The sequence below is a fragment of the Neomonachus schauinslandi genome, chromosome 12 (assembly GCF_002201575.2).
Source record: "Neomonachus schauinslandi chromosome 12, ASM220157v2, whole genome shotgun sequence".
Taxonomy (NCBI): domain Eukaryota; kingdom Metazoa; phylum Chordata; class Mammalia; order Carnivora; family Phocidae; genus Neomonachus; species Neomonachus schauinslandi.
In genome coordinates this window covers 24156447-24174699 of record NC_058414.1, presented here as the reverse complement: position 1 = coordinate 24174699, position 18253 = coordinate 24156447, and the positions used below count along the sequence as shown (strand labels likewise).

General features: G+C 37.4%; 1 protein-coding gene across 1 annotated transcript in view; it reads left to right on the top strand.

Moving 5' to 3' along the window:
* GNAT3 (G protein subunit alpha transducin 3) overlaps nucleotides 1-17936 on the top strand; it is a 60684-nt gene extending 42748 nt beyond the window's left edge. Inside the window, 4 exon segments of the mRNA XM_021689523.1 lie at nucleotides 7547-7676; nucleotides 7885-8038; nucleotides 11106-11303; nucleotides 17863-17936. Of these exon segments, the coding sequence (XP_021545198.1) occupies nucleotides 7547-7676; nucleotides 7885-8038; nucleotides 11106-11303; nucleotides 17863-17936 (556 nt within the window).
* The last annotated feature ends 317 nt before the right edge of the window (nucleotides 17937-18253 follow it).

Below are 18253 nucleotides of genomic sequence, written 5' to 3'. Positions count from 1 at the left end.
TTTGTTATAAAATAATTCCTCAGGACAAAGAACTTAAAGATTTACAAGACTTTATCAAACAATTATAGAGAAGTCACTTTTTTCCTAATTGTTCCACAATTAAAAAGAGAACTGAAAGGACATAAAACTATGTGGAAGTCAAAGAAGAGAAGTCAGCAGCTATTACAATGTGGAGCTTTAGGTTTTCTAAGTTCAACATAACTATTCTCAACAACGTTTGAGTGGATCTATGATATGACATAAATTATAATTTTCTTGAATTTTAAATTGATCATGTGCACTGGGTTCCTTTTTGTGGGGGTATTAGCTTAGGAGTGAGTCTGATTGTTTACCCAGCTGCTAGATCCCAAATTAGCATTGTCATTATCTATTAAATCTCACAGAGCAATAACTCATATATAACTATCTATTTGTTTCAGGTATGTTCATGGTCAATATTATCCAAACAGTAAGCTTTATAACATGTCTAATTTATTCTAGTAATATATTTTAGTGATTTTATGAATTATGTTATTCAGTAATTAGAGGATTATCTAGTGGGCATTTTAAGTTCCGAACAGACACACACACATTGGTAGAAAGTACATCATGTTATTAACAACTATGAGCATTTAGAGACCTGACTTTTTTATGGTTATAAGTCCTTTTGATTCCGTTTTTTAATCACAAGCAATTGAGGGATCTAGAATGATCTCTGTGCATATCTCTTTTGTCTGAAAATATTTACCCTGATCTATTTTCAGAACTTGACACAAGGGAAAGACTTGGTTAGGCCACTTTGTTATGTCTGTATAGTGATGACACAGATTTATATGGCCATCTAAAGAAGTTATGCCAATTCTGATACAACCAATTATCTTGGAACAACTCCACTCAACATAATAATTTAAAATAAATTCCAACTCAGATTAGGTCTGCTTTTTCTGTGGTCAAATATATAGATGTCAGAAATTGTGATTTTTTTTTTTTCCAAGAGAAGTCATATACTTAGAAGAAGAGCAAAGACTTCTAACAAATTAGCTGCAGTAGCATTAGTAATTTTTGGCTATCCTAGATTATGTAATAATTTTCTAAGCACTACAAAGTACAGATTACTTCATTATAATCTATTCTAATAATAAGTGTGAATAATGTGGTGTGGTTAAATATTTAGCCAACTGTTTGACATAAAGCCATAAAACTCAACAGCTTCCTCAGTTGTTTAAAATAGACTACACAACTCAACTGCTGAATATAAAGCCATAAAACCTTGATGACTTGCCCTGTGTCAATGCTATAGGTAGTTTAACAAATAATCAATGTTCAACAGTCACTTAAAAGTCTTGCCTGTGGATTTTTAGCTGTATTGTACAGCTCAGGCATTTAAAACCTTTTTTTTTTTTTAATTTAAGAATTCTAACTGAAATATCAGACTTAATAAGGAAATATGTATTACCAAACAAATAAATAAGTAAAACAAAACTTCTTCACACAAAAATGAGAACTGCACGTTCCATTCACTATCATGAAGACTCTGGTTACTTTCACTCCTCAGGGAATCAAGGGGACTCAATCTGTATCACATGTAAGTTTATCTCATTAATTGTTCCTGTAGATTTGACCAATCCAAATGTTCAGTCAGTGAGCATGCATGTTTTTCTTGGATTTCTCCTTCTGTTTTTCACAAAATGGTCATGATGGAATATACATGTATTCACATTCATGTATATTCTGATATACTTTTTTTTTTAAGATTTTATTTATTTGACAGAGAGAGACACAGCGAAGAGAGGGAACACAAGCAGGGGGAGTGGGAGAGGGAGAAGCAGGCTTCCTGCTGAGCAGGGAGCCTGATGTGGGGCTCGATCCCAGGACCCTGGGATCATGACCTGAGCCAAAGGCAGACGCTTAACGACTGAGCCACCCAGGCACCCCTATTCTGATATATTTCTGTACTCATATATCCTTACATATTTTTTTTAGATAGATATTTCTTATTCAATAATTTAAGTAAAGGCTTCTACTTTGGGAATCTCTAAATTGTTTCAATAGGCTTTAATGCTTTACACCTCTAAAGTAAGTCGCAAGTTAAAATTTAGAGGAAGAGCTAAAAGTGAGGAGAGACGTATGAAAAGAAATTACTACAATAGCAGCAAAACAACACGTAACTTCTTAGGGCTAACTTAATATCCAGTAGACTCAGTATGAAATCAAAACTCCGGCTGTTGTTCTGATTTGCTAATGAACATTTAAATTCTGTAATGGCAGATGGCATATTCTATGCTCCCTGGACCTTTGTCTCTAACATCAACCTGAGCACATGCACATAGACACGCACCAGTGTTGATCAAGTGAGTCATAAAATGAGAAGGTAATTAGCATGCCATCTAAGACTTTCGAAAGCCATTTTTATCAATATCACAAAACCCTCAGAGGACAAATCTTTGTCTTCCCTTCCTCAGGAGAAAGCTAAGCCTATTAAAACACGTTTACTGAAGGCTGCATGATACATTAAAAGAACAGTGGTCTAAGGGTCATATTACACATTATACCCCTCAAGAATTGTATATATTTACCTGAAGAGGAGAATAGCTACCCTTACACAAAGGTGTTAATGTCAACAGTAGGCTGTGAAGAAGCTGAATGATCAGAAAACATCAGGAGAGAGCCAGCGAGTTTGCTGGGCTTGCTCTGAATTTCATCTCAAAAGATTTTTCAAACATTCTATTTCTTGGGAAAGTCATTTGAGATCATTACATTGTAGAAAAGAAAAACATAGAAAGTACATGAAGTTTCTGTTTTTCCCTTTTCCTGGGGAGTTTAAATTCCCCCCCCCAGAGTTCATAAATTGGTGATATCCATATCTTGATAATTCTTATTACTGTTTTCATTGCAAGGGACTCCCTGCAATTTTTTTTCTGATTTAAAAACTATTAACATGAGAGCAATAAGGTTATCCTCTTTGAGATAAAATATTTGATCACTGTGCCAGGAATCTGAGCAGTTCTACTAGTAGAATATCCTCAGATTTGTAAGTTTTGAATATAATCTAATTGAAAATATAGAAGTAATTAAAAAAAAGAAATCATCAGATAGATGGAGATAGCTTATTTAGTTGGCCATAAAAGCAAAGAAAAAAAGACTCAAAAAGAAATGTTAGTTAGACAAACCCACGTCCCATTTATCTGGTGGAGAAAACTTAACCAAGGTGTCCTGGAGTTTGGTTCCTACAGCAATATCATTTCTACTGTAGAAATTCATTATCAGGCTCTCAGCACTGACATTCTATTCATCCAGCAACTTTTCTCCTCATTCTGTTCACTCTCCATTGTGGGATGCCCATGATGGAAGCAAACCCTGAAGAGAGGACTAGAACAAAAGAGAAAACAAGAATTATGGAGATACTTGCATATCCAAATCTAGTGGGTGGAGACACAGCAGGTGGTTTTAGTTTGAAAAGCTTACCAGGAGTTTAAACCTACTGATGCATATTCAATCCTCAACACGCCAAAATCCACAAGTTGATGTATTTTTGTTCAATCACAGTATCACATTTCTTTGCCAACAAATGATCCATCATATATTTGTCTATGACCAAATGGAGAATATACACAACACCTAGAATCCTGACAGTCTGTACTATCACCATTAAAATCATGGAACAAAACACCTGGGAAGGGGAGAATTTTACATTTTTGCCCAGTTTGACAACATATAGAACTAGTGTCTGACCCTAAGGGAAAAAGGACAGGCTACAGCGAAGGTAATTCCAGCCAACTGGTAAGAGTTTAAGAGTTTTAAAGCTAACTGTGGACACTAGGTATTAACTGAGGAACTCTGGTCTAAATAAATAAATTTACACTTGATGAGCTTCACAACAAAGCTTCACGATCATACCCACAGAACCTATCACGGTGCCTGGTACATAATAGCATCCACAAATATGACTTGAATTAATAAGCCGTGGCCTAGTTGCTTTAACATTTCATATGAAAAATAGAAATAATAATTGTGGGGTGCCTGGGTGGCTCAGTTGGTTAAGCGACTGCCGTCGGCTCAGGTCATGATCCTGGAGTCCCGGGATCGAGTCCCTCATCGGGCTCCCTGCTCGGCAGGGAGTCTGCTTCTCCCTCCGACCCTCCTCCCTCTCATGCTCTCTCTCCCTCTAATAAATAAAAAAAATAAAATAAAATGAAAAGAAATAATAATTGTACCTACCTTATGAGTTTATTATAGTTTAAAATTTGAGTCAATTGTTGTAGATTGCTCACATGCCTGGCAAATAAACTCTCATTAGGCATGTTAAATTAAGATTAAGACATTACAATTGGTGGGAAGGGGGAAATAAAAGTCATGATCTAAATTATTTCCGTGTGTACTACATTTTATAATTTCAACAAAACTATAGATAAAATGATTTTTCAAATTCTGAAAAAAAACTACTTTTATAGATCAACAAATTATTTGACTAAAATTTAAAGGTCTGACTGCATATTAATTATCTTTGCTTCCATACGAGTGTTGACTCATTTTTAAAAATTAAATGTGTTGGTTGGTTTATACATAATATAAACATGAAGTCAAAATTTTGTCCTCTTCCTCTGTTTATATTACAAGTCTGATATTGCAGAAGGTTTGGTATTAGCAACATCTATAATAGTGTTTATTGACATTAGATTTAAATTTCCAAAGCACCCAACTACTGAACTCTTCAACATTATCTTGAATATTGTGAGCATCTCTTCTTTCAATCTACTACTGAAATCTTTTTGCATTGGTTGGTGTGTGTGTGTGTGTGTGTGTGTGTGTGTGTGTGTGTGTGTGTGTGTAGATTTGAGGAACTCAGTTCTATATGTCTGTTCTCTGCCTGGCTCACACATCAAGTGTAAAGTAAGTAGAATGTACTCTACAATGTATTCTACTTTTGATTATCTTCAACAAGTCAGCTGATTGGCATTTATTACCCCAGGTACAGTTATTGCCTTTGAAATCTCTGTACAGCTTGGATGTTTCTCGGTAATTAACATGTTGTGGTTAAACTATGAAAGCCCCATAATTTCTTTTTCTGCCTCTAGTCTCTTCCTTATCAAATCTATCTTATGGACTCAGATCAAAGTGACCTAACATAACAACAAGCAAACAAACAATGTTAATTCTCTGCCCCCAAATCTCCCATAGCTCCCCCACTGATTGCAATATAAATGTCATCTTCTTGTGTAATACAAAAGATCCAGTTAATCCATTTCAGGGCTAACATGTCAGGTTTACTCTTGTCTGCTCAAATCCTTTGCTCTTCCTGTTTCCTCCACTGCCTCTACCTGGAACGTTTCCCCAGACATTTGCTTGGCTTAATCCTTCAACTCCTTAAATTTTTAATTAGCAGTTTCCAGTTAGTTTAGTTCAAATTATGGCCCACCCCTACACTCCCTCTATCTATATCCTAAGTCTGTGCACAAACACACACACACACACACACACACGCCCCACCACCACTGCCACCACCACCCCCACATAGATTAGAAACTTCTTGAGGTTGAATCTCTAATGCCTGGCATGATCAATAAATATTCATTGAATAAATGAATAATTATCAGGCCATTTATCTCAATGGTTTTAGCTAAGTTTTCACGTTCCTGAAAATATAAATTCTGTGCTTATCCCAGACATGCCATGTTCTCTCTTTCCTTGATAACTGACATGTGCACTTGATATCAAACCCCCCCCCGGTCCCATTAATACTATCCTATAAAGCAATCCTTTATAGGAAAGAAAATGATGTGAGAGAAAGTAAATGGAGATGGGGAGAGACACAATTCACATGGAGGCTGAAGGCGGCTTTCTTGTGGAGGAGACACTGACTGTAAGACCTGTGAGGTGAGAATGAGGCAGGGTCATGTCATGAAGAAAGGAATCATGTCACCTGGGAAGGAGACGGGCTGTGCCAAAGTCCTGAAGCAGCAAAAAGTTAGGTTTATACTAAAGGAGTTTCTAGAGTAGCCTTGTGATCTCACTGTATTAAAGAAGGAAGTGGTATGAATTAAGCTGGGAAAAGTAAGCAGGAACCAAAATCTCCAGAGCTTTAGGGGTCATCAGACCAGCCTGTGTGTTGTCCTATGGCTGAGAAGCCTGCAGGAAGTTGCAGAACTCTGGCCGTGGCTGTGCTGAGAAATGTTGGTGGCTGGGACAAGAGACGGGGCCTTGGAGAGAAGTGGATGAATTGGGAACTGCATTTTGTATGGGTGTTATATGGAGGGTAAGGGAAAGGAAGGTCTTAAGAATAGCTCCTTGTGGGGCGTCTGGGTGGCTCAGCCATTAAGCGTCTGCCTTCGGCTCAGGTCATGATCCCAGGGTGCTGGGATTGAGCCCTGCATGAGGCTCCTTGCTCAGCGGGAAGCCTGCTTCTCCCTCTCCCACTCCCCCTGCTGTGTTCGCTCTCTTTGCTGTGTCTCTCTCTGTCAAATAAATAAATAAATCCTTTAAAAAAAAAAAAAAAAAGAATAGCTCCTCGTTTCTTTACTGAGTTACTAGGTCCATGATGGGGACATTTACCAAAATGCTAGCACTGGGGGAGAGGCACATTTTCAAACACCTCCTCTGAGGAAGTTCCAAGATGACTCAGGCTGATTTAGGTTTTCCTCTGGGCTCACATTTTACCTTGTAAATGAGTATTAGGATACTCGTTATATAGTGATGGGCACCGGGATGGCTCAGTCAGTTAAGTGTCCGACAGTTGATTTCGGCTGGGGTCATGATCTCAGGGTCATGGGGTCGAGCCCCCTGTCAGGGCAAGGAGTCTGCTTGAGATTCCCTCTCCCTCTGCCCCTCCCCTCGCTTTCTCTCTCTCCCTCTCTCTCTCAAATAAATACAATCTTTAAAATAAAAGATTATTTATCATATAATCCTATAATAACATTCTGGTTTTCTCTCTCCGAGACAACAGGCTCTTTGAAGAGAGTGACCATATTTTTTCATCTTTCTGTTGGTAGGCCTAACACAGTGTCTTGCACAAAAAATGCAAACAATAATTGAATGAATGAATGAATGAATGAATGTAGGAAGAACTAAGAGAAGAAGCAAGAATCATAGTATTAGAATTATGTTAGCTTCCAATCTTTTTGTAGGTTCTGTTCATTTAAGACTATGCGTAGACTTTTTTTAATTTTAGTTCCTGTACAGTTCACATGCAGTGTTCTATTAGTTTTAGGTGTACAACATAGCGATGTAATACTTCCACACTCTGCATAGACTTTGATCAAAAATCTCTCAAGTCTAGTAAATTTCTTACTAAAACTGTAAACTGCTAAAAATTGCCCAGTCCCTCAAAGTCAGTATGCGATTTTATCTAGCGTGCATGGATACAAAAAAAAAGAAAGAAAAAAAGATGACCTTTTTTTTCTGTAGTCCTTGAGCTGCAAATTGGTCAAATAAAATATTTTATAATCAATGAAAACGAAAGACTATCTTTTAAAGATATGAGAGCGTTCGTTTATAGTTCTAAATGTTAATATTAATGTAACTTTCGGTGGGTATTTCTGAGACTTGTTATTCTGTTTTTATTTTTTTAAAGAATGTTCGATGTAGGAGGACAGAGATCTGAGAGAAAGAAATGGATTCACTGCTTTGAAGGTGTTACATGTATTATATTTTGCGCAGCACTCAGTGCCTATGACATGGTCCTGGTGGAAGATGAGGAAGTGGTAAGTCTCAAAGGAAAATAAAGCCAGGGTAAAACAAACAAACAAACAAAAAACCAAGCATCGGTGCTTCCCAACATGACTACCACATTCCCCAACTCAGGGAAGATCTTCCAAACATAGATGTTACTTCTAGATCCTTGCTTATAATGCCCAATGTTAATATTTTGCCAATAATAATCCTACACATGCTCATCTTTATCCCTAACAGAACAGAATGCACGAGAGCCTTCACTTGCTCAACAGCATCTGTAATCACAAGTACTTTGTGACCACCTCCATTGTCCTGTTTCTCAATAAAAAAGATCTTTTTCAAGAAAAAGTAACCAAAGTGCATCTTAGTGTCTGCTTTCCGGAATACACTGATAAGATACTTTTTTAATTCCATACAAAACTCTTATATAGACCTCTATTTTCCCGTCTTCATCTTGACAGGTAACATTTATGAAGTTGAGGCTTATGATAATTGCTTGAGTCACATGTATGATCCAAACTGGAAGAAGTCTTGCAGCTAAATAGGAAATGCCTCTCTACACTGTCGGCATTAAAGAAAAGCTCTAATGAAAAAATGGGAGATTAGATGGACCAGCGTTGCTAATCTATGTATTAAACAACACCGCAAACTGTGTTCTCTTAAACATTATAAACAATATAATATATTACAAATTGGCATTTTTTTTTAAAGATTAATTTTATTCAAGAGAGAGGAGAGAACAAGCAGGAGGAGCAGAGAGAGTCCTAAGCAGACTCTGCGCTGAGTGGGGAGTCTGATGCAGGGCCCAGTCTCAAGATCCAGAGATCATGACCTGAGCTGAAACCAAGAGTCAGAGGCCCAGCTGACTACACCACCCAGCATCCCCCCCCAGATTGGCACTCTTTATGTATCTCCTGATGAAACTTTATCATGCAGTTGTTTCTCAAAGTCTGAATTAAGTTTCCTGAGGGACAGTTTGAATGATTTTTGAGAATAGTGACATTTTCTCTTTCCAGTTTTCATTTTCCAGTTTTCCTAGCTCCTAGAATGTTAGTGCTGATCCTGCTAATGACTATAAATGTCAGGTTCTATAAGTGGGTTTTTTTTCCTTCAGAGACACTTTTTTTTTTAATATAGCTACATGCTCTGTTAATGAAACTATGTGTAAGATGGAAATACTTATGAATTAAACGACAAGTAGGCATGCCTGGGTGGCTCAGTCAGTTAAGCATCTGCCTTTGGCTCAGGTCATGATCTCTAGGTCCTGGGATGGAGCCCCTTGTCAGGCCCCCTGCTCCGTGGGGGATTTGCTTCTCCCTCTCCCTCTGCCCCTCCCCCCCCCCATGTGCACTCTTGCTCTCTCAAAGAAATAAAATCTTCTAAAAAAATAAAAATTAATTTAAAAAAGCACAAATAGAAGCCCAATTCCACCACTTTGTTTCATGGGTAGCCCAGATGTTACTAGAAGCATGGCATTCTGTCATAGTAGCTATTTATGCTAATCTAAAACTAGTGCTTCTATCTTCCTTCTAGCTTTGTAAATATTAATTATGTGTTAACACATTTATCATGTGATTAAATATAATCATGATTCCATGTTGATTTTTACAAACTAAATATAGACTCAATAAAGCTCTGTATATTTTCTTCTAACTAATAGGCTTTATTTCTTAGAGCAGTTTTTCATTTACAGGACAAATGAATGGAAAAGGCAGAGTTCTCACCTACTCCCTCTCTGGTCAGCTTCCCATTCCCCTTACTATTCACATTTTGCATTGATGTGGTATATTTGTGACAATTGACTAACAGGTATTGATACGTTATGACTAAAGTCCATAGTTTACTAGGGGCACTCTGTGTCATGCAGTTCTGTGTGCTTTGCAAATTCATGTCACGTCCCTACCATTATAATAACATACAGAATAGTTCCACTGCCATAAAAATCATCTGTGTTCCACTATAAATCTATGCTTTACCTCTCCTATCCAGCTTGTGGCAACCTCTGATCTTTTTTACAGTTGTGCCCTTTCCAGAATGTCACAGAGCTGTAATCCTACAATATATGGCATTTTCTGACAGACGGCTTTCACTTTCCATTATAAAAACTATATGCATTTAAATTTCCTCCGTGTCTTTTCATGGGTTGATAGTCCATTTCCTTTTATTGCTAAATAATAATTCACTCCAAAAACCAGTTTGTTTAATCTTTCACCTATCGAAAGACATCTTAGTTACTTCCAACTTTTGGCAATTATGAATAAAGCTGCTATAAACATCTATGTTCAGGATTCTATGTACGTGTAAGTTTTTGTGCAAATATCTAGAAGCACATGTGTTGGGCTGTATAGTAAAACTATGTTTAGCTTTGTAAGAAACTGCCCAACTGCCGTCCAAAGTGGCTGTACCATTTTGAGTTCCTGTGGCTCCACATCTTCGCCAGCATTTGGTATTATTAGTGTTTTGGACTTTAGCCACGTTACACGGTTTTAAAGATTGTCTCTCATGGAATTTTTCTCCTAGTTACAATAAAGTGAGGAACACAAATTGTATCTCCTTGGAAAATTTTCACGTTGCTGCCCTATCCTATGTTAGGTTCCCTGAAAGTATATTCTGTTATAAAGCCCATCAACATGGATCACTTTTAGCTGCCTTGTGTTTCTTAGCATTCGTATTTTATTTCTGCCTTTTCCCAGTTGATCCGTTGTATGTCCTGCTACAGGGCTAACCATGCCCGAGCCCACCCTTCATCAACTTTCCATTTAGCTCCACTAAAGCATCAGTCAAGAACAGCTCTCTCTGGTTTGACCTATGTCATCTCAACTCCTTCGTTTGGTTAGCAACATAGTCCATAATCTGACCCGTACCATCCATTCTACTTGATTTGCTACAATTCCTCTGCAAAAATCTGTCCTTTCCGTCCAACTAGACTCTCCAAAGTGCACATTTGACTCTCAACCCCACCCTCAAGTCCAGTGATACAGGCCATTCTCACTCCCACTTTTTGGCCTCACTCAGACTGCTTCCTTTTCTCTTCTAGCTCCCCGTCAAGATCCAGCTCAAACACCACCTCGTTCTGCGGTCCACTCATCTACAAATGCCATTCTTCTTGTAGTTCATATTAACACACACACACACACACCCACGTACACAGATAAATGAACAGCCTTTGTCATATACATAGACTTTACTGCTCATTTATGTATATATGTTAGTATTTTTACTGTATTGTGAGTATTTGAGGCAAGTGAAGCCCCCACTCAGTGGGGCATGCATGGTTCCCCGCACAAATTTAGTATCGCATAAATCCCAGATAACTGACCATTGCCATCTTGATTTTTCAACACTGAGTGTATCAAATAGCAGCACACAAAGTAAAATCCTAAAACTCAGTGATATTTCTAATTTTATTCCTTTTAAAATGCAATTAATGTTTCTTTTCTTTTTTTTTTTTTTTTAACAAGGACCAAATACATTTGAAGATGCAGGGAACTACATCAAAAACCAGTTTCTAGACCTGAATTTAAAGAAAGAAGATAAGGAAATTTATTCCCGCATGACCTGTGCTACAGATACCCAAGATGTCAAGTTCGTGTTGGATGCAGTTACAGATATAATAATCAAAGAGAACCTAAAAGACTGTGGGCTTGGGCGCCTGGGTGGCTCAGTCAGTTAAGCGACTGTCTTCGGCTCAGGTCATGATCCTGGAGTCCCGGGATCAAATCCCGCATCGGGCTCCCTGCTCAGCAGGGAGTCTGCTTCTCCCTCTGACCCTCCACCTTCTCATGCTCTCTCTCTATGATTCTCTCTCTCTCATTCTCTCTCTCTCAATAAATAAATAAAAATCTTTAAAAAAAATAAAAATAAAAGAAATAAAAGACTGTGGGCTTTTCTAATCAGTCCTTATTTTCTTCCACTCTTGCTCATGTACACTTCTCAAGATACAGAAGGAAAGGTGTTGTGCGATGTGTTTAGTTTTAACAGATTAGTGTTCTAAAACAAAAAGTTTTCATACAAAAATTTTACTATGTTGTCGGCTCTGTCTGGTTAAGTTTCAATTTCTCTGGGACATTGAGGATGGGGGGTGTCTTCCGTGTCCTCAGGTCTGAAAACGTACATTTTGGTAATGTATTGGTACATATTAATGACAGTGAATTTGCTTGGTAGTAAATTTCTGTATTGTGATCTATTTCTAATCATAGAACAACAAAAAATGCAAGGTATCCCGTATTATTTCACTGGCCACATTTTGAGAGACATTTGTTTTCACTGATACGTAACTGTGTCTTTACTATAACGACTATTCATTATTGGTCAATTCCTCCAATCAGTAAGTTGTTAATGAAATGTTCACTAGACATGTACTTGTCGATGAGAAATTCCATATGCAAAAGAAATGCATGCAATTTTATCTGCTACATTTTTCTTAGGGAAAAAAGTCATTCATGCTGAATTTACCCTTAGAATTGGAGATTTTAACAATCCATCTTTTTTGTACCAGCCTAGTAGAAAATGGGACTGTGTGCGGTCAATATATAGGGTAAGGCTGATCAGGCTGAACAACAGTCCTTAATGGAGTACTCATTTCCCACATTTTACTCCAACGTGGCATGGAGCATTATTACAACTGATGGTTGAGGGACAATAATTTTAGACCACAAGAGAGAAAAATAATTCCGTTTCTTGGCATTTAGTATGTTTTGGTTTTGTGACTAAGAAGTAGGAAGTAAGAGTTAATAATTAGGAGATTTTGTAGAAGAGAAATATTGAGCTTCTCTATTGGTACCGTAGGGTCCATTCTAAATGTTCGACTGCATGATAATGGTCAAGCCTACTTTATAAAAGCTAATTTGGTGCCTTACAAACAGAAAAGATGTCATTTGCAAACAGAAAAGATGACCTCTCCTTTTTAAAGTATGTACCACTTACAACATATCCTTTTCAAGCAGGTCTCAATATTGTTTACTCTCTATCCTAGTAGAAGGTGATATGTAGGTCAGAATAGTAGGTCAGTGGATGAGATTTATAACTACCCTGAAAAGAGAGCTAATTAGTGTTTTACAAGCTAAATTAGGAAATCAGAAATTAAGCAATTTGCCAATCTGTAGCTTAGATGGGTTTAGGTAGCTATGTCTCAGGGTCACTTCTTCCTGGTTCTGTAACATTTCCATTCTAAACACTTAGGAATGATCATTATTCAATAAATAGCCTTGACTGGAGTGCTTCTGGCTTTACTTTCAAAGAACACAAAGGAGTTATCAACAAATATAATCCAATAAAAATGTGATAGTAAGAAAAATTAATTGGAAATTTCTTTGCAGAATATAAATTATTAAGGAGCCTAAGATAGCAAGGACAGAAAAAAGAGAAAACATTTAGTTCAAGAATTCAATAAAATTTTCTGGCTAAGAACCAATATCTATATGACAAAAACCCAACATTTTGCTAGGAGATATTCAATGCTCAGAGATTCTAAATTAAGATCACAAATGCTATCATTTCATCTTTTGCTTTGTCTTTTTATTTTTTCCCATTCTACTTTAACCTGCTTTTCTCTAACAGTGTGAAGAGAATTTTCCATAATGGAGTTAGATAGTTTGAGAAGTATTACTATTTTATTTGGATTTTGACTTTGTCTTACCCTTAGGATTTCTCTTTTCGGTGTAAATGGTGGGGTCAGAAATGGTTCAATTTGTCTTTTATTTATTTATTTATTTATTTATTTATTTAAGATTTTTATTTATTTTTTAGAGAGCGAGCGAGAGAAACAGCATGAGAGGGGAGAGGGTCAGAGGGAGAAGCAGGCTCCCCGCTGAGCCGGGAGCCCGATGTGGGACTCGATCCCAGGACCCTGGGATCATGACCTGAGCCGAAGGCAGACGCTTAACCATCTGAGCCACCCAGGCGCCCTCAATTTGTCTTTTAAAAATATGTAACTCATTTCATTATGTGCAAAAATTTGACAAGTATCAATATTTATAAAATACTATTCTGTGAGAAATTAAAAAAATATGTTAAGTGATCAAACTAAAATTAGAGGTTACTTTGGATTACAGGAAAACAAAACAAAACCTATTCTTTCCAACCCAATGATTGGAATTTTAAAAATTCCTTCACAATCACAACACTTGTTATGCCAAACAATTCATTTTAATTAAAAAGAGAAATCTTTAGTAGAGAAAATAGATGTTTGCATTATGACTTTAGTGATCACCCTCCTTAAAAGTGAGTCTATGTCTGATTTCACTTTTTAAATTTTTAACAAAAAAGGTTGGCCTAGACACAGAGTATTTTGAACTAATTAAAGAGAGTAACAAAATGGAAAATCTGGAAAACCATGCTTTAGCCAGAAGAAAGTTGCCCTGAGACTAGCAATATTAAAGTTGGTTAGAATTCAAATACCTATTTCAATGGAAATTTCAACCTTCCAGCTGTACAGGTAGTGTTCTTGTTTGACGTGTCTCAAAGAAGCAGTCTTCGTGTTTATCAAAGTTCAAATGTTATTATACTATTTTCCTTTTCTGTTATTTGAGGTTTCTCTTCCTCACTCAGAATGTCCTTAAATCCTCTTGCCTCAGATTTTTAACACTTCCAACTCATTCATTTCTAAAATGTGTCCAGTTGTAGATACACTGCACCACCTCAGGGATCTGGAGCAGGCTTATGGCTAACAGAGTCACTGACAACTGAGTTTTTCCAGAAGCATGAACTGGTCAACAGATAAGTCTTTGCATCTTGGGACTAGTGACTAGAGAGTTAAATGAAGAAGAGTATTCATTGGTAATACCCTGGAGTCAAAATATTGAAGTTGGTGACTCTAAAAGCAGCTCTATAGAAAAGGGGTTTCAAATTCTGTGAAGTCTACAGCATACGTTATAGATATCCCATATCCTATTGGTTCGCAAAACTTAAAAACGAACACCAGTCTTCATGTACATCATACAAATTGGCAAACTAGTTTCTTTCAGGCTATGGGCCTGTCCTAAGACAAGTTTTCTTACTATCCTATTGAATCACGAACTATAGTTGCAAATACTTGCACAGATCCATCAGGCTTGACTTAATCACACGCTACATACATGAGAAAAAAGAAATCTTTCTTGTAGAGATATGTGTTTTTCCGATGTGACACGACTTCAGAATCAGAGACGGATGTGCTAGTTAGCAGGAGTAACTACTAAAAGTAAAATATTCATAAGAACTATAGAAGCAATTGTGAATCCTCTCAGAATAACTTTAAAAACAGGAGATGCCACCCTCTGCCTGGATGCAGCAAGTATTCAATTGATAATCTAACCAGTTATGACCCTCTTTCTTTGTCGGCCTTTTCTGACATGCTTACTGACCAGTCTACAGCCACACGGGGGCACACTAACATCATGTGTTTTTCTACCCAAATGTTGCAAACATAATAAATTTAGATTACCAATAGCTTTAATGGGACAGATAATCAAATCCTATTAAGAAACATAGCTCATTTTGTGCTTCCAGCTCAGCAGCATACGATAATCTTCTGATCATAATACACGCTACTTTAGTCAAATCTGTGAGTAACAAAGCTATGATAACAGCTCCAAATTTGTTCAGTGTTATACAGGTATTTAGTCTTTGCTCATGCTCTAATTTTTTTTTTTTTTTTTTTGCCATTTCCAAGCTCTTGTTTAAATCTAAATTACCATTCATTTTGTACAGTGGGGTTTTCCATTCATCTATATTGTTTCCAAAATCTTGATTAGCTTATGGTGAAATGTAGGAGAAAAAATAATTTGATGTTTAACAACTCTTGTTTCATGAATAGTAATTAAATGGCTGCTTTTCGATGGGTTTCTTTTCAGTAAATCAAAGTAAAATTCCACTCTGCTAGAACATTAACCATCCCATTATTATGTTGATTACAACTTTTTCCTTAACTACCACTCCACCAAATCGACAGGAAAATAAGTGCCCTGTGACATTTTGCGATTCTCAGCTCTGCGGCTGCCAACGCATTTTTCATTAAATAGCACAATTTTTACTCGAAACCACATTTGTCACACTAGTTAAGAAGTAAATAGAGTCACACGAAAGAAAGAGGAAATAAAAAGGCCCCAGTTTACTTCAGACGGACAGTAATAGCCCTCTAATTTTGACACCCTTCAGAAAGCAAATAATATATGAGACACACAGGCCAAGTGATTATTTGAAAGACATTGATGTTTTTTAAATTCATCAGATTGGAACTAAACCTAGCACATATATGTGATGGAAAGTATTTTTCAGGGTAGATTGTGGTGTTTTCTTTTTTGATAAAGAAAAATGGCCAAATAAGACATTGCATTAGAACATCAAAAACAGTGGTGACCGTTTCTACCTTAACATATTAAAAGCCTTACGTTGGAGAAAACAATAGATGATGGTACTTAGAATTAGCGTAAGAAAGTTTGGCATAAAAAGCCCCACATGCAGAATGCCAAAGAAAAAGGTGCTGTATGCTAGGATTATTTATCCTATCCAATTAAAATCTGAATATTTTACTACACTTAAAAAATACCGTTGTAGAAGTGTACATTTATATGCTGGTGTATCTTGTTTTATTGCACTTTGCTTTACTGTGCTTTGCAGTATCTTTTGCTTACAATTTGAAGGTTTCTCAAGGTTTGACCCTGTCTCCAGCAAGTCTGTCGGGGCCACTTTTCTGACAGCATTTGTTCACTTCGTCTCTTTACATTTTGGTAATTCTGGCAATATTTCAAACTTTTTCATTGTTGTATTTGTTGTGGTGATCTGTGACTGACTACTCTGCCCACCAGCCATTCCCCCTCATCTCTCTCTCCTTCTCCTTGGACCTCCCTATTCTCTGAGACACAATAATATTGAAATTAGGCAGCTTATCCACCCTACAACTGATGTAGGAAAGACCTTAGGGTTAGAAGCTGATAGCCAAGAAAGCATTCTTGAGATGTCTTCGGTGCAAAAAAAAAAAAAAAAAAGTGGTTTTATTAGAGCAGGGGACAGGACCCTTGGGCAGAAGGAGCTGCACCGGGGTCAGGAGGAGTGGCCCATCATATACTTTCAAGTTGGGCAGGAGGAGTTAGGGATAGGGTAAGTCTCGAAGGAAGTTTGGAAGCAAGGATTCCAGGACCTTAAGGGGGCTGGCTATTCTTAGGAAAAGGTCATTTATTACCGTCTAACAAAACCTTAGTCATGAGACCCTTCCCATGTGTCTCAGTGGGTCATACGCTTGGGGGATGATTGCCAACATATATCTTGGGGGCAGAGATAAAGTTCCCAAAGGAATTTTTATAAGTTAAAGTTGATTTACAGGATCCTGGAGGGTTGGGCTAAGATTGCCTTTGCCCTTAGCACAGTCTTAACATCGAGGCAGCTGAGTCCCTAGAAGAATGTCACTCTGCCTTTTCTTTCAAGGACTTGTCAATGGGCCGTAAGTAGTAAGGAAATTTAATAATTTTCCTTCTGCCTTTGTTTCCCACATCACGATGACCTCTAAATGTTCAAGTTAAAGAGCTGCACATCTCTCACTTTAAATCAAAAGCTAGAAATGATTAAGCTTAGTGAGGAAGGCATGTCCAAAGTGGAGATAAGCCAAAAGCTAGGCCTCTTGCACCAAATGGTTAGCCAAGTTGTGAAAGTAAAAGATAAGCTCTTGAAGGATATCAGAAGTGCTACTCCAGTGAACACATGAAAGACAAGAAAGCGAAATAGCCTTATTGCTAATATGGAGAAAATTTTAGTGGTCTGGATAGGAGGTCTAACCAGCCACAACATTCTCTTAAACCAAAGCCTAATCCAGAGCAAGACCCTGACTCTCTTTAATTTTATGTGAGCTGAGTGAGGGAAGGAAGCCGCATAACAAAAATTTGAAGCTAGCAGAGGTTGGTTATTAACATTCAAAGAAGGAAGCTGTCTCCATAACATAAAAGTACAAAGTGAAGCACCAAGTGCTATTGGAGAAGCTATAGCAAGTTCACCAGAAGACCTAATTCAGGAAAGCGGTTACACGAAACAACAGATTTTTGATGTAGAGAAAACTGCTTTATTTTGGAAGATGCCATCCAGGACTTTCATAGCTAGAGAAGAGAAGTCAATGCCTGGCTGACTCTCTTATTAGGGGCCAAAGCGGCTGATGACTTTTATTTGAAGGCAGTGCTCATCGGCCAGTCTGAAAATCCTAGGGCCCATAAGAATTACGCTAAATCTACTCTGCTTGTGCTCCATCAGTGGAACAACAAAGCTTGGATGACAGCAGCACATCTGTTTACAACGTGTTTACTATATTTGAAGCCCGCTGTTGAGAACCACTGCTCAGGAAAAAAAAAAAAAATCCCTTCAAAATAACATTGCTCATTGACAATGCACCTGGTCATCTAAGAGCTCTGATGGAGATGTACAGCAAGATTAATGTTTTCATGTCTGTTAACACAATGTCCTTTCTATAGCCCATAGATCAAGGAGTTACTTCTACTTCCAAGTCTTATTACTGAAGAGACAATTCATAAGGCTCTAGCTGCCATAGATAGTGATTCCTCTGATGGATCTGGGCAAAATCAAGACCTTCTGGAAAGGATTCACCATTCTAGATACCATAATGAACATTTGTGATTCATGGGAA